Raw genomic sequence first — 17539 nt, 5'->3', positions numbered from 1 at the left:
CCCACACACTTCCTGGAGCGTCCAGATGCCTGTTACACATGATTGTATCCTGGCTGTGCCCATCCACACTTCTGAAGGAGAGCATGGATACCCCTGCCTCACCCTTCCCAAAAGTTCACCTTTCCTAGGCGCACCTCACAACCCTGGGTATGAAAATAAAGAAAGGTAGTATAAAGTTAAACTTCAAGTTAAAATTCAAGAAATTTCCTGTAGTCATAGTATGGCATGGAAATCTTGCTAACTTGTATCTAATGTTTAAAAGAAGCAAGAGAATTATGGGAGATGGTTAAGTACACATTTTTTACCTGATATCTAATCATGTGCTAAGAATCAACAGGCCTTAAGTAAAGACAGATATTGGGAACCACTACTGAGACAGAAAATGTTTATTCAGAGACAGAAGTATGAACTTCAGGTTGGGGGGGTGGTCAACCCACTTGTGAATCTTGCTTTAGTTATTGAAAAGAAGCAGAAGAAGCCAATGTTCCCATATGACTAGGGAGGCTCTAGGTCTGTTCTGTCACTCTTGACAATATTCTAAAATCTTTCCAATAGGTTTTAAGAGAGACTGTTCCAAGCAAGTAATCAAAGAAAAGTAGAATTAGGACAAGGAGACAACATTGGGAAGAGATCACAAAGATGCAGTAACCTTGAACTCCCACCTTTAATGGATTTGTTTTGTGCAAGAGGCAGCAAAGGCACTTGGACTCTGCCAAGGTATGAGCCAGGCTCGGAGTCTTCATCATCAAAAACGTACAGAGACAGGGCCTCCCGTCTCAGATATTGATCCAGGTCAGAAGTCACAAGCACTGGAAATCGAGCCTGGTCTCCAAAGTAGGGACTGTTACTCGCTGGAATGATGGCAGTGTCATGGTCAGAATAGGTGAAAAAGCGGTACATGGCGTACGGACTGGGTTGGGCTCCCAGCCATCGACTCTGAAGGCCACAGCATCTGGTGATCTCCACCCGCAGCTCATTCTGATGTTTCCAAGTCTCTGATCTGGACTAGAGAGATGTTGGTCTTGGATGGAGGAAAGGGGCAACCTGAGAGAGTTGTTGTAGGTGAAGCCCAGCACCCTTGATGATCGAGAGCTATGGCCTAGAGAATTGTTGAATCCTGACTGGGTCACAGAGAAACCTAATGACTTTCGCCTGCCTGCAAACGGGCTATGGCAGATGGTTATCTGAGGGAGATGCTGGCACTCAGGCCTTATCTGAGAGACTGGAACAGAGAAGCTATTTTGTTCACAGCAGGGAGAGGTAGCTACCGCCAAGGGCATGGTTTCATTTCAAACTCAGATTTGACCAAGGGAAGAATCTGAACTAGCTGTGGTGTGACAGTTTTTTTCTTTGATTCACATTCAATGTGAGAATGGGAGAATGAGCTATTCTCATAGGCTGCTTGGCTGAGGCTCCTTTGAGATGCATGGGCACATCCTTTTTCTCACCTCATCCTCCGGGGCCCTCCAGGCTTCAAGCACATTGGCTGACAGGTAGGCCTGGGCTTTCTTTTGCTTATTGCATGCCTGTAGGCTGGATCTTATGGGGAAGTGCAGCCTCATCCAGAATTCTAGCACCCCAAAGTCTTCTCCACCAGCTCCTAGGTAGCAGAAAGTATAAAAGGCATGGAAGATACAGATGGTGTGGTGAGGATCAAGAATAAAGGCAGAGGAAATGGGAAAGCATCAGAAGAACAACTGTAGACTTTGGGAAATTCTGCATTAGTCCCAGGAGCTGCGGGAAGCTGACAGCACTTACCAGTAAGTGTGGCAGAGCCATAGACTCTCTCCACAGTCTCCAGCACCTTGTCAAAGCAAATACATCCAGCTGCAAGGGTGTGGTGCTCACTGGCTAGAGCCTGGTGAAGATCAAGCCGGGCTGAAGCCCCTTGAAGGTAGTGCAAGAAAAGGGAATCTGTCTCTACCACATACTGGGAGGTAAAGTCATAGAGTGGCTGTGGCCCCACAGCTAGTGGGGTACAGTGGGTTTCAAAATCATAGAAGGAGTAGGTGCAGAAAGTGGTAGGTTGAGTGTCTTCAGCCTGAGCCAGAGCAGCAGATGTCAGGAAGGCCTGGTGGATGTGCAGCTCAAAGAGATTCTCACTCTGACGCAGCAGAGAAATGTCCAGTTTATCCTCATCTCTGTGGGCTGGCAGTGTTTCCAGACATAATGACATCTGCCGGGTACCATAAGCCACATCTGTGAGCTGTTCTAGAGGGGAAAGAAAACTGCCTATCCATTAAAAGGTAGAGAGCTCATTCTTAGAATAAAAGAAAGTAAACAGAAGGAGAATAGAAACCATGGTGGAAGTCCAAGTTGTGATTATTTCAAGAAACCATGTGATTCAAAAGGAAAAGCAGCAGAATGATAACCAGGAGTTTTGAATTCTGATGGCTAAATAATGCAATGCCTCCTTTAGAGATAAGGTTCAAAATGAGTGAATGGAAAGTAAACACTACTTAGGAAAACACTGAAGGCACAATTTCTACTATAAATGATGTTTTGGCTTACAGCAAGAATTAATTGATAATTCCATCACGGAAGCACTAGAAACAGAAAATGTAGCCTGACCTGTGGTGGTGCAGTGGGATAAAGCGTCCACCTGGAATGCTGAGGTCGCCGGTTCGAAACCCTGGGCTTGCCCGGTCAAGGCACATATGGGAGTTGATGCTTCCTGCTCCCCCCCTTCTCTCTCTCTCTGTCTCTCTCTGTCTCTCTTCTCTAAAATGACTAAATAAAAATAATTTAAAAAAAAAAAAGAAAATGTGGGTATTTCCAAAAGTTTAGGATACTGGCCATGGAAAGAATAGCAAGTTATAGTCATGGTGTCTATTACATTATATTGGGCTCCACCAAGAAATGATTCCCCTTCTCCAGCCAGATCAGTCACAAGAATCTTCATTCTGTTAAGAATCTGATTGCATCATAAGAAAGCAAAAAAAAAAAAAAAAAAAAAAAAAAATCCACTTGAAGTTAAAGAATGATGAAGTAAAAAGTGAAGGACGTTTACTGGAGAGAGGTTGAAAACATTGGTAATGAAATTCAAAGATATACCAGATCTGTGCATTACCTCCCATATTCAACCAACCAGAAACTTTGATATCGAGGAGTATTTGAGTCGTCAAATCAAGAAGCATTTGAGCCTTCAGTGTTTTGATGGTGAAGGGCCTATTTAAAGAGTTAAAGTAGTAGAATAAAAACATTTTGGCCTAATTAGGCAGTGGCACAGTGGATAGAGCTTCAGCTTAAGATGCTGAGGATCCGGGTCCAAAACCCAAGGTTGCAGGTTTGAGCGCGGGTTCACCAGCTTGAGCGCGGAGTTGCCAGCTTGAGCGTGGGATCATAGACATGACCCCATGGTCACTGGCTTAAAGCCCAAGATAGCTGGCTTGAGCCCAAGGTCACTGGCTTGAGCAAGGAGTCACTGGCTTGGCTGGAGCCCCCCAGTCAAGGCACATATGAGAAAGCAATCAATGAACAACTAAGGTGCCGCAAAGAAGAATTGATGCTTCTCATCTTGCTCCCTTCCTGTCTCTCTTTCTCTCTGCTTTCACTAAAGAAATAGAAATTAAAAAAAAAAAAAAACATATGCACATTCTGGCTTAAATATCATATCAGTCTTTGATAAGTTTTGCTTAGTGTAAACCAGGTCTCTCACCACTGGGTACAATAACAAAGCCAATTTTCTTGACATGCAAGGCTGAGACCAGATCCTGGTCAGTAGTGACTGTACTAAATACAGGAAGTACCACACACACTATGAAATTTGCATAAGCTGCCCTGATATGCTGACATCCTCAAACTACAACAAAGAATTTAGAGACTTTTAGAGAGAAACCACATAAAAAGATGATGAGAGATGAGTGATGAAGTCCTATTATCTCACAAAAACTGCTCTACAGGGTCAAGGAAATGATATTGAGAGAGGGAGTGTTTATGCCAGCCTGAGGACCAACAGTGATTTGCTCTCATTCTCAAAATAGATTCAGCAACTGCTGGGCTGGGCCCTGTTGAAATTCTCCAGGGAAATCAGAGAAAGATGCTGACATGATGGAGCAAAAGAAGCTGCTAACCATATATTAAACCAACAAAGACGGTAGTAGGATAAAGAACAGGAGGGACAAGTCATCTGCCAGGGACATAAGAAGTGGCCTTTTGACCAGTACACTGAGGGGAGCACAGACATTAGCTGTGTGATGGATCCCAAGGTGAGGAGAACAAAATACTAAGACTTGCCAGATAGTGGAAGGCCATGGCTTCCTAAAATACCTTCCAGCTGCTTGATACGATTGTTCTTGAGGTCTAGGAGTCGATTCAACCGCTCCAGTTTTTCTCTGTAATCTTTATTTTCATTTTCAGCTTTTGTCATCATTGCCTCTAGTTCCTCCTGAAACGAAATAAAGTCTGAACTTTTCTATCTCAGTGGCCCAGAACTAACAATCCCCGATTAAAACTGGTACCTGTTGGGTAAAAAAGACGCCACTATCGCTTTAGCAGGGCAAATCCACCCACTAGGGAAAAGCTTAACTTCCTCATAGACCCCTCCAGGACCAGTAGTGCTATTAGTTCCCTAAGAGAGTATTTTCCAGGGACTGGCAAAATTTAAGCCCAGAAGGTTCACATCTGCCATTTTCAATAGTTCGCCCCTTCACTGGCTTTTGCTGCCAAGGTGCTGTGGGCATGTGTAAGTCCTCAAGTTTTTCAAAGGACAGCACTTTCTGTGCTTGCACACAAGAGCATATCACCTTGCATTAGCCCTGGAAACTCAGGTGTTGCTTCATTCCCAGTCTTGTAAGTGGTTCCCATGTCCCTATCTATCTATCCCCTTCCTGTACCATCTTTTCTTGCACCTGATAACACACGTTGATCTTGCGCTGCAGAATAAGCATGTCTCTGATCTTTTCTAGTTCCAGTGTGGTCTCTGCATGTGAAACTTGCAATTCACTTAGCATCCGGGACAGTTTCTTTTCTTCTTGGTTTTTTGGTTCACAGAGCTACAGAGGGAAAATCATCGATAGAAGGGAGTGTAAATATAATAGGTACAGCAATAACTATTCTCTGCAAAGCAGTTGTTGGTAATAGTAAAATAGCAACAGCAGGATTTACTCCAAAATGTAAAGTCACGAGTGCTCACTCTCCTAGTTCCTCATGCTCAGTAGCAGCAGTGAGGAAGTTATACAGCCTCTAATGGCTGTTTGCTCTTCAGTAGATTATGTCAAGTCCTCATCTGAAAACGGTTTTAAAATTTTTCAGGCTGTAAAGGGTAGGAAAAAATGTGTGGGGCTCATGAATCTATCTCTGTTCTCAATCTTCTTGTATCCTTCCACATACTGTCCTCAATCAGGACAAAATATTATTCAGTTAGTGTTCTAATCCTTTCATCTTTTCTAGGGGTATCAAGGGGGCTTGCTTGATTAAAGGTGCACATACCTCTATCTGAGTGGCCTCTTGGATTAGTGCTGGGTGAGTGGCTGGTTCAGATTGACTGTCAGGAGATTGGGAAATTGTGTCTTTGTTTTGGAGGATCTCTACTTCCTGTTTATCTTTCTGAAGGAGGTTAGTGACTTCAAGCTTCAGATCCTTGTTTTCAGCTGGGAGAAAAGTAATCCGGAAAGTTGAAGCTCTGTTGTCATCATTAACCATGGTTAAAGTTGGACCAATTATGAATTAAATTTTCTCACTAATGTTTAATTCATTTTATATATCTGCCCTTAGAGAAGCAATTCTCTTTTATTTATTTATTTATTTTTTATTGAGAGGAAGGAAGGCAGAGACAGGCTCCCACAGGTGCTAGACCAGGATCCACCCTGCAAGCCCACTAGGGGGCGATGCTCTGCTCTTCTGGGGCCCTTGATCTGTTGCAACCAGAGCCATTTTTTAGTGCCTGAGGCAGAGGCCATGAAGCCATTCTCAGTGCCCATGGCCAACTAGCTCCAATGGAGCCTTGGCTGTGGGAGGGGAGGAGGAGAGAGAAAGAGAAGCAAGAGGGGTGGGGTGGAGGAGCAGATGGGCGCTTCCTCTATGCGCCCTGACTGGGAATTGAACCAGGACATACACATGCTGGGCCATTGCTCTACCACTGAGCCAACCGACCAGGGTTTTTTTATTTCTACAAAGGAGTTCTAGCTTACTGACCCAGTAAACTGAGTTTTGGAATTTCAAAAACAAAACAAGAAACACCTGCAGAACTGTAGAGTGAAAGGAAGAACAACAACAAACAAAAACAGAGCCACTTGACTGACTGAACAGTCCTAACTTTTTCAACACCATCAAACCAGTACGTCAACAACTCCTCTCCAACTCCAGTCTGACTGTCATGCTATTAACTCTTTGAAGCACCCACTCCACATCCATTCTGATTTTGAGGAAAGGTGAGCATTTGGGCATCTGTGTGTGAGGGGGTGTGTTTTAGGGAAGGAAGGTGATCAGTATTTAGTGCAATCATTCTTATTCATGCATTAAGCAGATTAGGTTACCCTAAGGTTTTTTTTTTTTGTTTTTTTTTTGTATTTTTTCTGAAGCTGGAAACGGGGAGAGACAGTCAGACAGATTCCCGCATGTGCCCGACCGGGATCCACCCGGCACGCCCACCAGGGGCGATGCTCTGCCCACCAGGGGGCGATGCTCTGCCCCTCCGGGGCGTCGCTCTGCCGCAACCAGAGCCACTCTAGCGCCTGGGGCAAAGGCCAAGGAGCCATCCCCAGCACCCGGGCCATCTTTGCTCCAATGGAGCCTTGGCTGCGGGAGGGGAAGAGAGAGACAGAGAGGAAGGGGGGGGGTGGAGAAGCAAATGGGCGCTTCTCCTATGTGCCCTGGCCGGGAATCGAACCCGGGTCCCCCGCACGCCAGGCCGATGCTCTACCGCTGAGCCAACCAGCCAGGGCCATACCCTAAGGTTTTAACAGGACTTCACTTGTACTTCATATGTACTACAAGGTCCTCACATGTGCTCCTAGCTTTACCTTTTTATGGTTTCTGTTTATTTTTCTTTTTTAAATTGTTTTTACTATTTTTAATTTTTTCAATTACAGTTTGTATTCAACATTACTTTGTATTAGTTTCAGATGTATAACATAATAGCCAAACACATACTGGCATCATATAGAGTTATTACAATATTACTGACTATATTTCCTATGCTGTACTTTACATCCCTGTGACTGCCTCTATTTTTTAAAAGATATTTTAAAATACTTTATTTGTTCATTTTAGGGAAGAGACAGAGAGAAAGGGAGTGAAGAGCAAGGAGCATCAACTCCCATATGTGCCTTAACCAGGCAAGTCCAGGGTTTCAAACCAGCGATCCCAATGTTCCAGGTTGACACTTTATCCACTGCACCACCACAGGTCAGGCTGCCTCTTTTTTTTTTTATGTCATATTTCTTTCTTTCACTCTCTTATGTGAATATATATGAAGAATTAGAAGTTTGATAAGACTAACATATCAAGGTCTAGGTTAGCAAAAAGAAGTGAAACAAATATCTTTTGAATAGTATTTAAATATCTTTGGGTCTCTTTTTCAACTTTATATTTGTTTAACTCTTAGGATACAGTCTGATAATTTATCAGCATGCACTAATACATGTATGCTGCAGTAACAAATATGTGCTACACTCTGTGGCTTAACACAACAAAGGTAAAGTCTGTGCTCATGAAGTCCAGTATGGATCAAAAGGCTCCTTTCCATGTAAGTCTTGAGGATTAATCAGCTTTATTTATTTATTTTTTTTTTTAGTTTTTAAAATTTATTAATTTGAGAGAAAGAGGAAGGGGAGAGAGAAAGAGACAGGAACATCAATCTATTCCTTTACGTGCCCTAACTTGGAACCTAACCTGCAACTTCTGCGCTTCTGGATAAAGCTCTAAGCTACCAAGCTATCTGGCCAGGGCTTAGCTTTAATTTTTTGGCTCTAATATTTTGACATGTGGCCTCCGATGCAGCTTACAAACTAAGCAACTAAAACACTCAGCCAAAAGGACAGGATATGCCAGGCTGCTACCTTGCCTGCCAATTGCCTCCTCAGCCAGGGAACCCAGAACGTGCTGCTCTCAGCACAGCGAGCCCCCAAACATCTTTGTACTATCTACTGTGACTCACCAAGAGCAGCAATTTGCTTCTCAATTTCAGGTATCAGATGCTTAAAAAAAAAAAAGGCTCCCAGTCACCTCTAAAATGATTAATAAGAATAAAAGGCAAAGGAATTCATTTTCAATACTTTCAATAAACAAAGTGAATGTTTAAAAAATAAATTAAAAATTGACATCCTCAGGGGAAGTGGAGGAGGGTATAGGGAAGAGAAATGGTGATGAACAAAGACTTGGGGGTAGTGAGCACACAATGCTATGTACAAAGATGTGTTGTAGAATTGGGCACCTGAAATCTGTATATTAACCAGTGTCGCCCACTAAATTTAAATAAAGAGAAAAAAAAAGAAATTGACCCTGACCAGAGGTAGTGCAGTGAATAGAGCATCAACCTGGGATGCTGAGGTCCCAGGTGTGAGAGCCGGAGAATGTCGGTTTGAGCGTGGGCTCATCCGGCTTGAGTCCAAGGTCGCTGGCTTGAAACCCAAGGACACTGGTTTGAACCCAAGGTCACTGGCTCAGCTGGAGCCTCCCAGTCAAGGCACATATAAGAAAGCAATCAACAAACAACTAAAGTGTTGCAACTATGAGTTGATGCTTCTCATCTCTGTCTCTGTCTCTCTTGCTTGCAAAATAAAAATAAAAATTTAAAAATTGACATCCTCTCAAATGAAACATCATTACATGGAAAGAAATATATGTGTGAGGTAGGTGTCATGCTTTCTGGGTTGTAAACCTGATCTGATTGCCTGTGTTCTTGTTCTAGTTACCCAAGATCACATGAGAAATTGGAGAAATGATGGCCCAAGTTCCCTTCTCCCAAACCAGATGGAGACGGCTTTTTAAGACCCAACCTACCTTTCTCTCTGGACAGCTGAAGTAAGACTTTCCTCTTCTCCTCCAGCTCAGTGTCCAGCTGATCCTGTAACTGAGAGACTTTCTGCTGTAGCTGTTCTCCTACAAGTTCATTGCTCCAGTGAGGCTGATTACTGCTGTCCAGCATGCTGAACATGGGACACAAAAACAGTGGGGGTGGGGGTGGGAGGATGGCGGCGGGGTTGGGGGCACTTGTCAGATGGATACTTGAAGGTGTTCAATAAAATGTCTTTATTACAGTTTCAGCATCTCCTGGGCCTAGTTCATCATTCATTCTCCTACATGGTTTTTTTTCCTGCTCCTGCTTTACTTGTAACTGTCATTTACCAACTGCCTCGGAACTTTTGGATCCTACTGAGTTCTTTAGTATCACTTAGATTTAGGTCTCAAATAGCCTACTGAGCAATCAACCCAAGTCATAGCTATTTCCCCAGGAACATCTCCAGCATGACAGCTTTCTTTAGTTGGGGGAACTGTGTACCAAGACATTCCCAGGGCTGCTGGATTAGAAATGAAGAGTGAAATATTCCTCTATCTAGCATCACCAATGGCTTGTTTAGACAATACTTGCCTTTACACTATATTATAAATTACTACACTGAAGGGCAGTAACTAAAAGTTTCAATTGTTCAGTGACTATACCCTGCACACCACTGTATCTAGCTGTCAGGGCAGACCTTTGTGAGTGTAAAACATATGGGCAGTCCTTGATTATTACACATCCTCAATTGTTCACTACAAGAGAACTGATACTGATAATCCAGTTATTATTTTTGCTTTATGTTTTTCTTTTTTTTTTTTTTTTTTTTTTTTAGACATTATTGATTTTGAGAGAGAGAGGAGGAAGAGAGAAAGAGGAGGGAGAAGTGGGAAGCATCAATTCGTAGTAGTTGCTTCCTGTATGTGCCTTGACTGGGCAAGCCCAGGGATTCGAACCAGCAACCTCAGTGTTCCAGGTCAACACATTATCCACTGTGCCACCACAGCTCAGGCATATTTCTGCTTATGTTTTTCTTCCTATTTACCATTTTAATAAATGTGGTGCAGCCTGACCTATAGTGGTGCAGTGGACAAAGCATCGATCTGGAATGCTGAGGTCACCGGTTCAAATCCCTGAGCTTGCCTGTTCAAGGCAAATACAGGAAGCAACTACTACGAATTGATGCTTCCTGCTCCTTCCCCCTTTCTGTCTCTCTCTCCTGTCTTCAAAATTAATAAATAAAATCTTTAAAAAGTAAAAAGTAAATAAATGTGGTCCAGAAACAACTTCCTTTCAGCTAATATTAAGAGTTTTTGGTATTTCCTGACCATACACTATATGATGGTCCAAGAGGATGTTTTGAATGATAAAAGGGAGTGCCAATAGTAGTGTTTGTAATAGGAAGGCTTCAAAGAGGATAATCCTCACACTACTTCATTTCACTAAGCTGAAAAGCAATTAGTTGTTCCTAGGACGCTCCCACACATCCTCTCCAATCTACCCTCTGCTGCCTTTAACTGAGTCAGAAGGCACGTTTAATTTTTTTAGTTCTAGGTATTTTAATTTCAAAGCTAATACATGAATATATGTGTGTTGTGAAAAGCTAAAATGATGTGGAAGAGTGTAGAATAAAAATGACGGTGCCTCTTTGCCCTACACCAATCCTTTTAGGTCAGAGTTAATAGATTCTTTTGCAACTTGATTTTTCTTTTAACACAGGCATACAGCCCTGGCCAAGTATCTCAGTTGTTTAAAGCATCATCTTGATATAAAGGCTGTGGGTTCCATCGCCAGTCAGAGCACATACAGGAGTCAGTTAATGCGTGTATGGGTAGGTAGAACAACAAATCGATATTTTGCTCTCTCTCTCTTTCTCCTGTCCTCTCTCTCTCTCTCTCTCTCTCTCTCTCTCTCTCTCTAAAATCAATTTAAAAAGTTTTGGAATGCTGGAATGCTGAGGTTGCCAGTTTGAAATCCTAAGCTTGCCTGGTCAAGGCACCTATGACAAGCAACAAGCAAGCAGTGAACAACTAAAGTGAGGCAACTATGAGTTGATACTTCTCACTGTGCCCCTCCTCGCTCTGTAAAATCAATAAATAAAATATTTAAAATTTTTTTTAAACAATTAGCATACAGGTCTACTTCATTTTTAACAGCTTTGTCGTATTTTATTGTGGGAATGCAACATGATTTAGTCAATTCCTATCAAAGGAATTTTGGATGGTTTCCAATTATTTTTTACTATTACTAACGATGCAGTAATGAACATTATTTATTATTATTATTATTATTCAGTGAGAGGAGGGGAGGCAGAGAGACAGACTCCTGCATGCACTCCGACTGGGATCCACCCAGCAAGCCCACTAGGGGGTGATGCTCTGCCCATCTGGGATGTTGCTTTTTGCTCAGCAACTGAGCTCTTCTTAGCAGCTGAGGCGGAGGCCATGGAGCCATCCTCAGTGCTCAGGACCAACTTGTTCCAGTCGAGTCATGGCTGCAAGAGGGAAAGAGAGAGAGAGAGAGAGAGAGAGAGAGAGAGAGAGAGAAAGAAAAAGGGGAGGGGTGGAGAAGCAGATGGGCACTTCTCCTGTGTGCCTGGACCAGGAATTGAACCTGGGACTTCCACACGCTGGGCTGACACTCTACCACTGAGCCAATCGGCCAGGGCCTCTGTTTCTTTCTTTTTTTTTTTTAAAGATTTTATTTATTCATTTTACAGAGGAATGGGGAGAGGACGAGAAGTAGTTGTTTCACTCCAGCTGTTTGTTCACTGGTTCTTGTATATGTGACTTGACCAGGCAAGCCTAGGATTTCAAACCAGCGACCTCAGTGCTCCAGGTTGGTGTTCTATCCACTGTACCACCACAGGCCAGGCAACATTCTTATTATACAATATCTTTGCATATATATAATAATATTTATACTAATGTTTTGATAGATAATGTCAAATTCACTTCCAAAAACACTGGCAAATTTAGCCTAACCAGGCAGTGCCACAGTGAATATAGCATTGGCCTGGGACTCTGACGGCCCATATTTGAAACCCCAAGGTCACCGGCTTGAGCTCAGGCTCATCTGGCTTAAGTATAGGCTCACCAGCTTGAGTGTGCGGTTGCCAGCTTGAACATGTGATCATAGACACGACCCCATGGTCGCTGGCTTGAACCCAAAGGTCTCTGGCTTGAGCAAGGGGTCACTGGCTCAGTTGGAGCCCCCTGGTCAAGGTACACATGAGAAAGTAATCAGTGAACAACTAAGGTGCCGCAGTGAAGAACTGATGCTTCTCATCTCTCTCCCTTACTGTCTGTGTGTCCCAGTCTGTTCTCTCTCACAAAAAAAAAAAGGACTGTGCCAATTTATATAGTCACCAACAGTATTGAGTACCAGTTTTCCCATATCTTTATCAACACTATGTATTATTTTTTAAATTGGGAAGGGAAAATAAATAAATAAAATTGGGGTGGCACTTTTCTATTATCATCTTTTATAACAAACAATGCTTTAGGACTAAAACTTAGTACTCACTTTTCTAAGAGTTTGTCATAATTGTCATTTAGCAACTTCCGTTCTTTTTCCAAATCTTCAACTCTTTCCTGAAACTAAGAATGATAGTAGAGTAATTGAGAAAAAAATTTAAAATATCTGTCTTGCAGCCATAGCTGGTTGGCTCAGTGGTAGAGCATCGACCAGCATATGAAAGTCCCAGGTTCAATTTCTGGTCGAGGCACACAGGAGAAGCAACCATCTACTTCTCCTCCCCTCTCCTCCCCCTCCTCTCTCTCTCTCTCTCTCTCTCTCTCTCTCTCTCTCTCTCTCTTTCTTCCTCTCCCACAGCCATGGCTTGATTGATTCAAGCGCAACAGGCTGGGCACTGAGGATGGTTCCATGGAGCTTCTGCCTCAGGCGCTAAAAATAGTTCACTTGCGAGCATGGTCCAAGAAGGGCAGAGCATCAGCCCCAGACACGGGCAGCCAGGTGGATCCCAGTTGAGGTGCATGCAGGAGTCTATCTCCCCTCCTCTCACTTAAAAAAAAAAGTGTATGTGTGTGTGTGTGTGTGTGTGTGTGTGTGTGTATATATATATATATATATATATATATATATATAGAGAGAGAGAGAGAGAGAGAGAGAGAGAGAGGGAGGGAGAGAGAGAGAGAGAGAGAGAGAGAGAGAGAGAGAGTCTTGCACAAGATTTCCATTTTCTGTTGCAGGGTGGGACTTAGGTGTGAGATTTTTCCATGTTCATCTCCCATATCTGTGAGGAGCCACTCAACTAGAAAGACTTGAACCAATTAAACTGAAGTAAATTATCATGGTATCTGATTCTACAGTTAGGAAAGAAGCAGAACACTATAAAAGAGCAAAGACTTTGGCAAACAGACATAAGTTTAAACCTCATTTTCCCCCTAATAGTATAATCTTGAGCAAATTAACCACTTGGAGGCTCATTTTACTTATTTGAAAAAATAAAATAGACCTGTGGTGGTGCAGTGGATAAAGTGTCAACCTGGAACACTGAGATTGCCGGTTGGAAACCCTGGGTTTTGCCTGGTCAAGGCACATACAGAAAGCAACTACTATGAGTTGTTTCCTGCTTCCCCCACACCCCCTCTCCTCTCTCTAAAAATCAATAAATAAAATTTAAAAACAAAATGATTTTTAAAAAATAAAATAACCATAGTGTTGCTAAGATACACTTTTTTTTTTTTTTTTTTTTTTTTTTTTTTTATTTTTCTGAAGCTGGAAACGGGGAGAGACAGTCAGACAGACTCCCGCATGCGCCCGACCGGGATTCACCCGGCACGCCCACCAGGGGCGATGCACTGCCCACCAGGGGCGATGCACTGCCCACCAGGGGGCGATGCTCTGCCCCTCCGGGGCGTCGCTCTGTCGCGACCAGAGCCACTCTAGCACCTGGGGCAGAGGCCAAGGAGCCATCCCCAGCGCCCGGGCCATCTTTGCTCCAATGGAGCCTTGGCTGCGGGAGGGGAAGAGAGAGACAGAGAGGAAGGGGGGGTGGAGAAGCAAATGGGCGCCTCTCCTATGTGCCCTGGCCGGGAATCGAACCCGGGTCCCCCGCACGCCAGGCCGACGCTCTACTGCTGAGCCAAACCGGCCAGGGCCAAGATACACTTTTTAGCCCTGGCCTGGTAACTCAGTTGGTTAGAGCACTGTGCTGATATGCCAAGGTTGTGGGTTTGATCCCCGGTCAGGGCACATACAAGAATCAACTACTGAATTCATAAATAAGTGGAAAACAAATTGATGGTTCTTTCTCTCTCTTTCTAAAAGTTAATAAATAAAAAATGATACATTTTTTAACATTTTAAAAGATTTTTATTTATCGATTTTAGAGAGAGGAGAGAGAGAAAAAGAAGGTGGAGAGAGGAAGAACAAGAAGCATCAACTCCTAGTAGTAGCTTCTTGTATGTGCCTTGCCTGGGCAAGCCGAGGGTTTTTGTTGTTGTTTTTTTTTTGTTGTTGTTGTTTTGTTTTGTTTAACAGAGGCAGAGATAGACAGGGACAGACAGACAGGAACGGAGAGAGATGAGAAGCATCAATCATCAGTTTCTCGTTGCGCATTGCGACTTCTTAGTTGTTCGTTGATTGCTTTCTCACATGTGCCTTGACCATGGGCCTTCAGCAGACCGAGTAACCCCTTGCTGGAGCCCAGCGACCTTAGGTCCAAGCCGGTGAGCTTTTTGCTCAAACCAGATGAGCCCGCGCTCAAGCTGGCGACCTTGGGGTCTTGAACCTGGATCCTTCCGCATCCCAGTCCGACGCTCTATCTACTGCGCCACCACCTGGTCAGGCTTGGAATCATGTTTTATTGCTGTTGCTGTTGTTTTTTTAAGCCCGGGGTTTTGAACCAGCAAACCCAGCATTCCAGGTCAATGCTTTATCTATTGCACCACCACAGGTCAGGCCACTTTTTAACATCTTTATAATTAGAACATAACTTACAATTGGCAGTATCTTTCAATTATTATTATTTACCTCCTTCAGTGTTATCTGTAGAATGGACACATCTTCCAGTTGGCTCTTCAAGCTGACAGCCTTCTTGCTCTCCTCCTTCAGCTCTTCCCTGAGCTCATTCACTTGGCTGAGGAGGGCATCATGAGCTGCACTCAGGATTCCCTGATTCTAGAGCAAAAGGGAAGTTGCCCTGGGAATGATCATATCACTCGCCAGGAGTGGACTCAAGATACCAGCCACCCTAGCATTCCCTAGTAGGTGTCACAAAGAATGGCTTTGATGAATAGTATGTTGTATTTGCACTGTAAATTGACCTCGTTTTCCACCCTAGCATTTCTCAGGAATATTATTTCCCTGTTAGTATTTCCTACTCTGAGAAACCACAATTCATCGTTGGAACCTTGATTTCCCCAAGATTCAAATTAAACCCTGGCTCTAAGTGAAGTGCCACCTTTCACAGCTGCCTTTATTTTCTAAGCTATTTGAATGGTTTTTATGGTAGACTCCTCCCTTTGCACCTAGCAAACTGACACATATAACTCTAGAAGTTAAGCGTGTATTTTTTTGGTGGACACGTCTGGTGAGGAGCTCTTAGTGACTCTTAATCACGAACATTTAGCAAGCTTTACGTGCACCCCGCTCACAGGGGTGAATAGGCCCAAGTACTTAATAACACCAGAGCCTGACCAGGCAGTGGCGCAGTGGATAAAGTGTTGGCCTGGGATGCAGAGGATCCAGGTTTGAAAACCCAAGGTCACCAGTTTTGAAAACCCAAGGTCACCGGTTTGAGCGCGGGGTCGCTGGCTTGAGCTTGGGATCATAAACACGATCCCATGGTCACTGGCTTGAGCCCAAGGTCACTGGCTTGAGCAAGGGGTCACTCTCTCTGCTGTAGATCCCTGCTCCTCTACCTCAGTTCAAGGCACATATGAAAAAGCAATTAATGAACAACTAAGGTGCCGCAACGAAGAACCGATTTTTCTCATCTCTCTCCCTTCTTGTTTATTCATCCCTATCTGTCCCTCTCTATGTCTCTCTGGCTAAATAAATAAATAACATCAGAGAACATCTGCAACAACTTTGTTATATCTCATCATTTCAAACATGCTAGAAGAATATTCTTAGAAATTTTTGAGCCAATATTATAATTTTCTCTAGCAACAAGTTAAAAAAATACTATTAGAAATATTTCTCAACTCAGATCTTTTACTTCAATTATTTTTTTGACAGAGACAGAAAGAGAGGGACTAACAGGGACAAACACACAGGAAGGGAGAGAGATGAGAAGCACCAATTTTTCCTTGTAGCATCTTAGTTGTTCATTCATTGCTTGTTCATTGATTGCTTTCTCATATGTGCCTTGACCCAGGGGTTACAGCAGAGCAAGAGACCCTTTGCTCAAACTAGTCGAGACCTTGGGCTCAAGCCAGCGACCTTGGGCTTCAAGCCAGCAACCTCTGGGTTCAAACAAGCGATAATGAGGTCATGTCTGTGATCCCACGCTCAAGCTGGTGAGCCTGCTCTCAAGCCCGATGAGCCTGTGCTCAAGCCAGCGACCTCGGGGTTTCAAACCTGGGTCTTCTGTGTCCTAGTCCAACGCTCTATCCACTGTGCCACCACTTGGTCAGGCTATATTTCAATTTTTATGAAAACAGTACAATAAGTAGCTGATAACAGTGGTAGTATCATTTCCCTTAATAAAAATTATATGACACAATATTTTTATTTAGTTAGCCAAATTCTGGTGTCACCTTACTTGAAGATGAATCCAAATTTCTATGGGTTTCATTACTCTGATCAGAAAGAGAGATTCAAGGAATTTTTATTAAGTACCTTCTGAAGTAGAACTTCATACGCCTGAAAGGAAAAAACAAATACTATTTTATTGATATATCAACTTGATTTTTATTTTGATGTTTCTCTATAACAAATGTTTAAATATTTATTTAAAGAAACATTAAGCCTGACCAGGCCGTGGTGCAGTGGATAGAGCGTTGGATTGGGATGCAGAAGACCCAGGTTCAAGATCCTGAGGTCACCAACATGAGTGCGGGCTCATCTGGCTTGAGCAAAAAAAAAAAAAAAGCTCACCAGCTTGGACCCAAGGTCGCTGGCTCGAGCAAGGGATTACTTGGTCTGCTGAAGGCCCAAGATCAAGGCACATATGAGAAAGCAATCAATGAACAACTAAGGTGTCGCAACGAAAAACTGATGATTGATGCTTCTCATCTCTCTCCGTTCCTGTCTGTCTGTCCCTATCTATACCTCTCTCTGACTCTCTCTCTGCCCCTGTAAAAAAAAAAAAAAGATAAACCATTAAAAATTTGCCTGACCAGGCGGTGGCGCAGTGGATAGAGCGTCGGACTGGGATGCCGAGGACCCAGGTTCGAGACCCCAAGGTCGCCAGTTTGAGCGTGAGCTCATCTGGTTTGAACAAAGCTCACCAGCTTGGACCCAAGGTCACTGGCTCGAGCAAGGGGTTACTTGGTCTGCTGAAGGCCCAAGATCAAGGCACATATGAGAAAGCAATCAATGAACAACTAAGGTGTCACAACGGAAAACTAATGATTGATGCTTCTCATCTCTCTCTGTTCCTATCTGTCTGCCCCTATCTATCCCTCT

At 43.4% G+C, this 17539-nt stretch overlaps 1 protein-coding gene across 9 annotated transcripts in view; it reads right to left on the bottom strand.

Moving 5' to 3' along the window:
* The window catches only part of RPGRIP1 (RPGR interacting protein 1), an 80285-nt gene that overhangs the window by 34988 nt on the left and 27758 nt on the right, over window positions 1-17539 (bottom strand). For 7 of the 9 annotated variants that reach the window (XM_066388214.1, XM_066388216.1, XM_066388219.1 and 4 more), the window contains 10 exons: window positions 16751-16774; window positions 14939-15085; window positions 12467-12540; window positions 8944-9089; window positions 5431-5591; window positions 4851-4994; window positions 4270-4387; window positions 1759-2211; window positions 1449-1600; window positions 663-1005 (listed from right to left, as the gene is read on the bottom strand). In XM_066388214.1, coding sequence (XP_066244311.1) covers window positions 663-1005; window positions 1449-1600; window positions 1759-2211; window positions 4270-4387; window positions 4851-4994; window positions 5431-5591; window positions 8944-9089; window positions 12467-12540; window positions 14939-15085; window positions 16751-16774 — 1762 coding nt within the window. Of the gene's footprint in view, window positions 1-662; window positions 1006-1448; window positions 1601-1758; window positions 2212-4269; window positions 4388-4850; window positions 4995-5430; window positions 5592-8943; window positions 9090-12466; window positions 12541-14938; window positions 15086-16750; window positions 16775-17539 lie in introns of those variants that run through there. The other 2 variants (XM_066388221.1, XM_066388222.1) reach the window with 2 other exon arrangements.

This window comes from Saccopteryx leptura, chromosome 6, assembly GCF_036850995.1.
Source record: "Saccopteryx leptura isolate mSacLep1 chromosome 6, mSacLep1_pri_phased_curated, whole genome shotgun sequence".
In the NCBI taxonomy this organism is placed as follows: Eukaryota; Metazoa; Chordata; class Mammalia; order Chiroptera; family Emballonuridae; genus Saccopteryx; species Saccopteryx leptura.
This window is presented reverse-complemented; position numbering and strand designations above follow the sequence as displayed.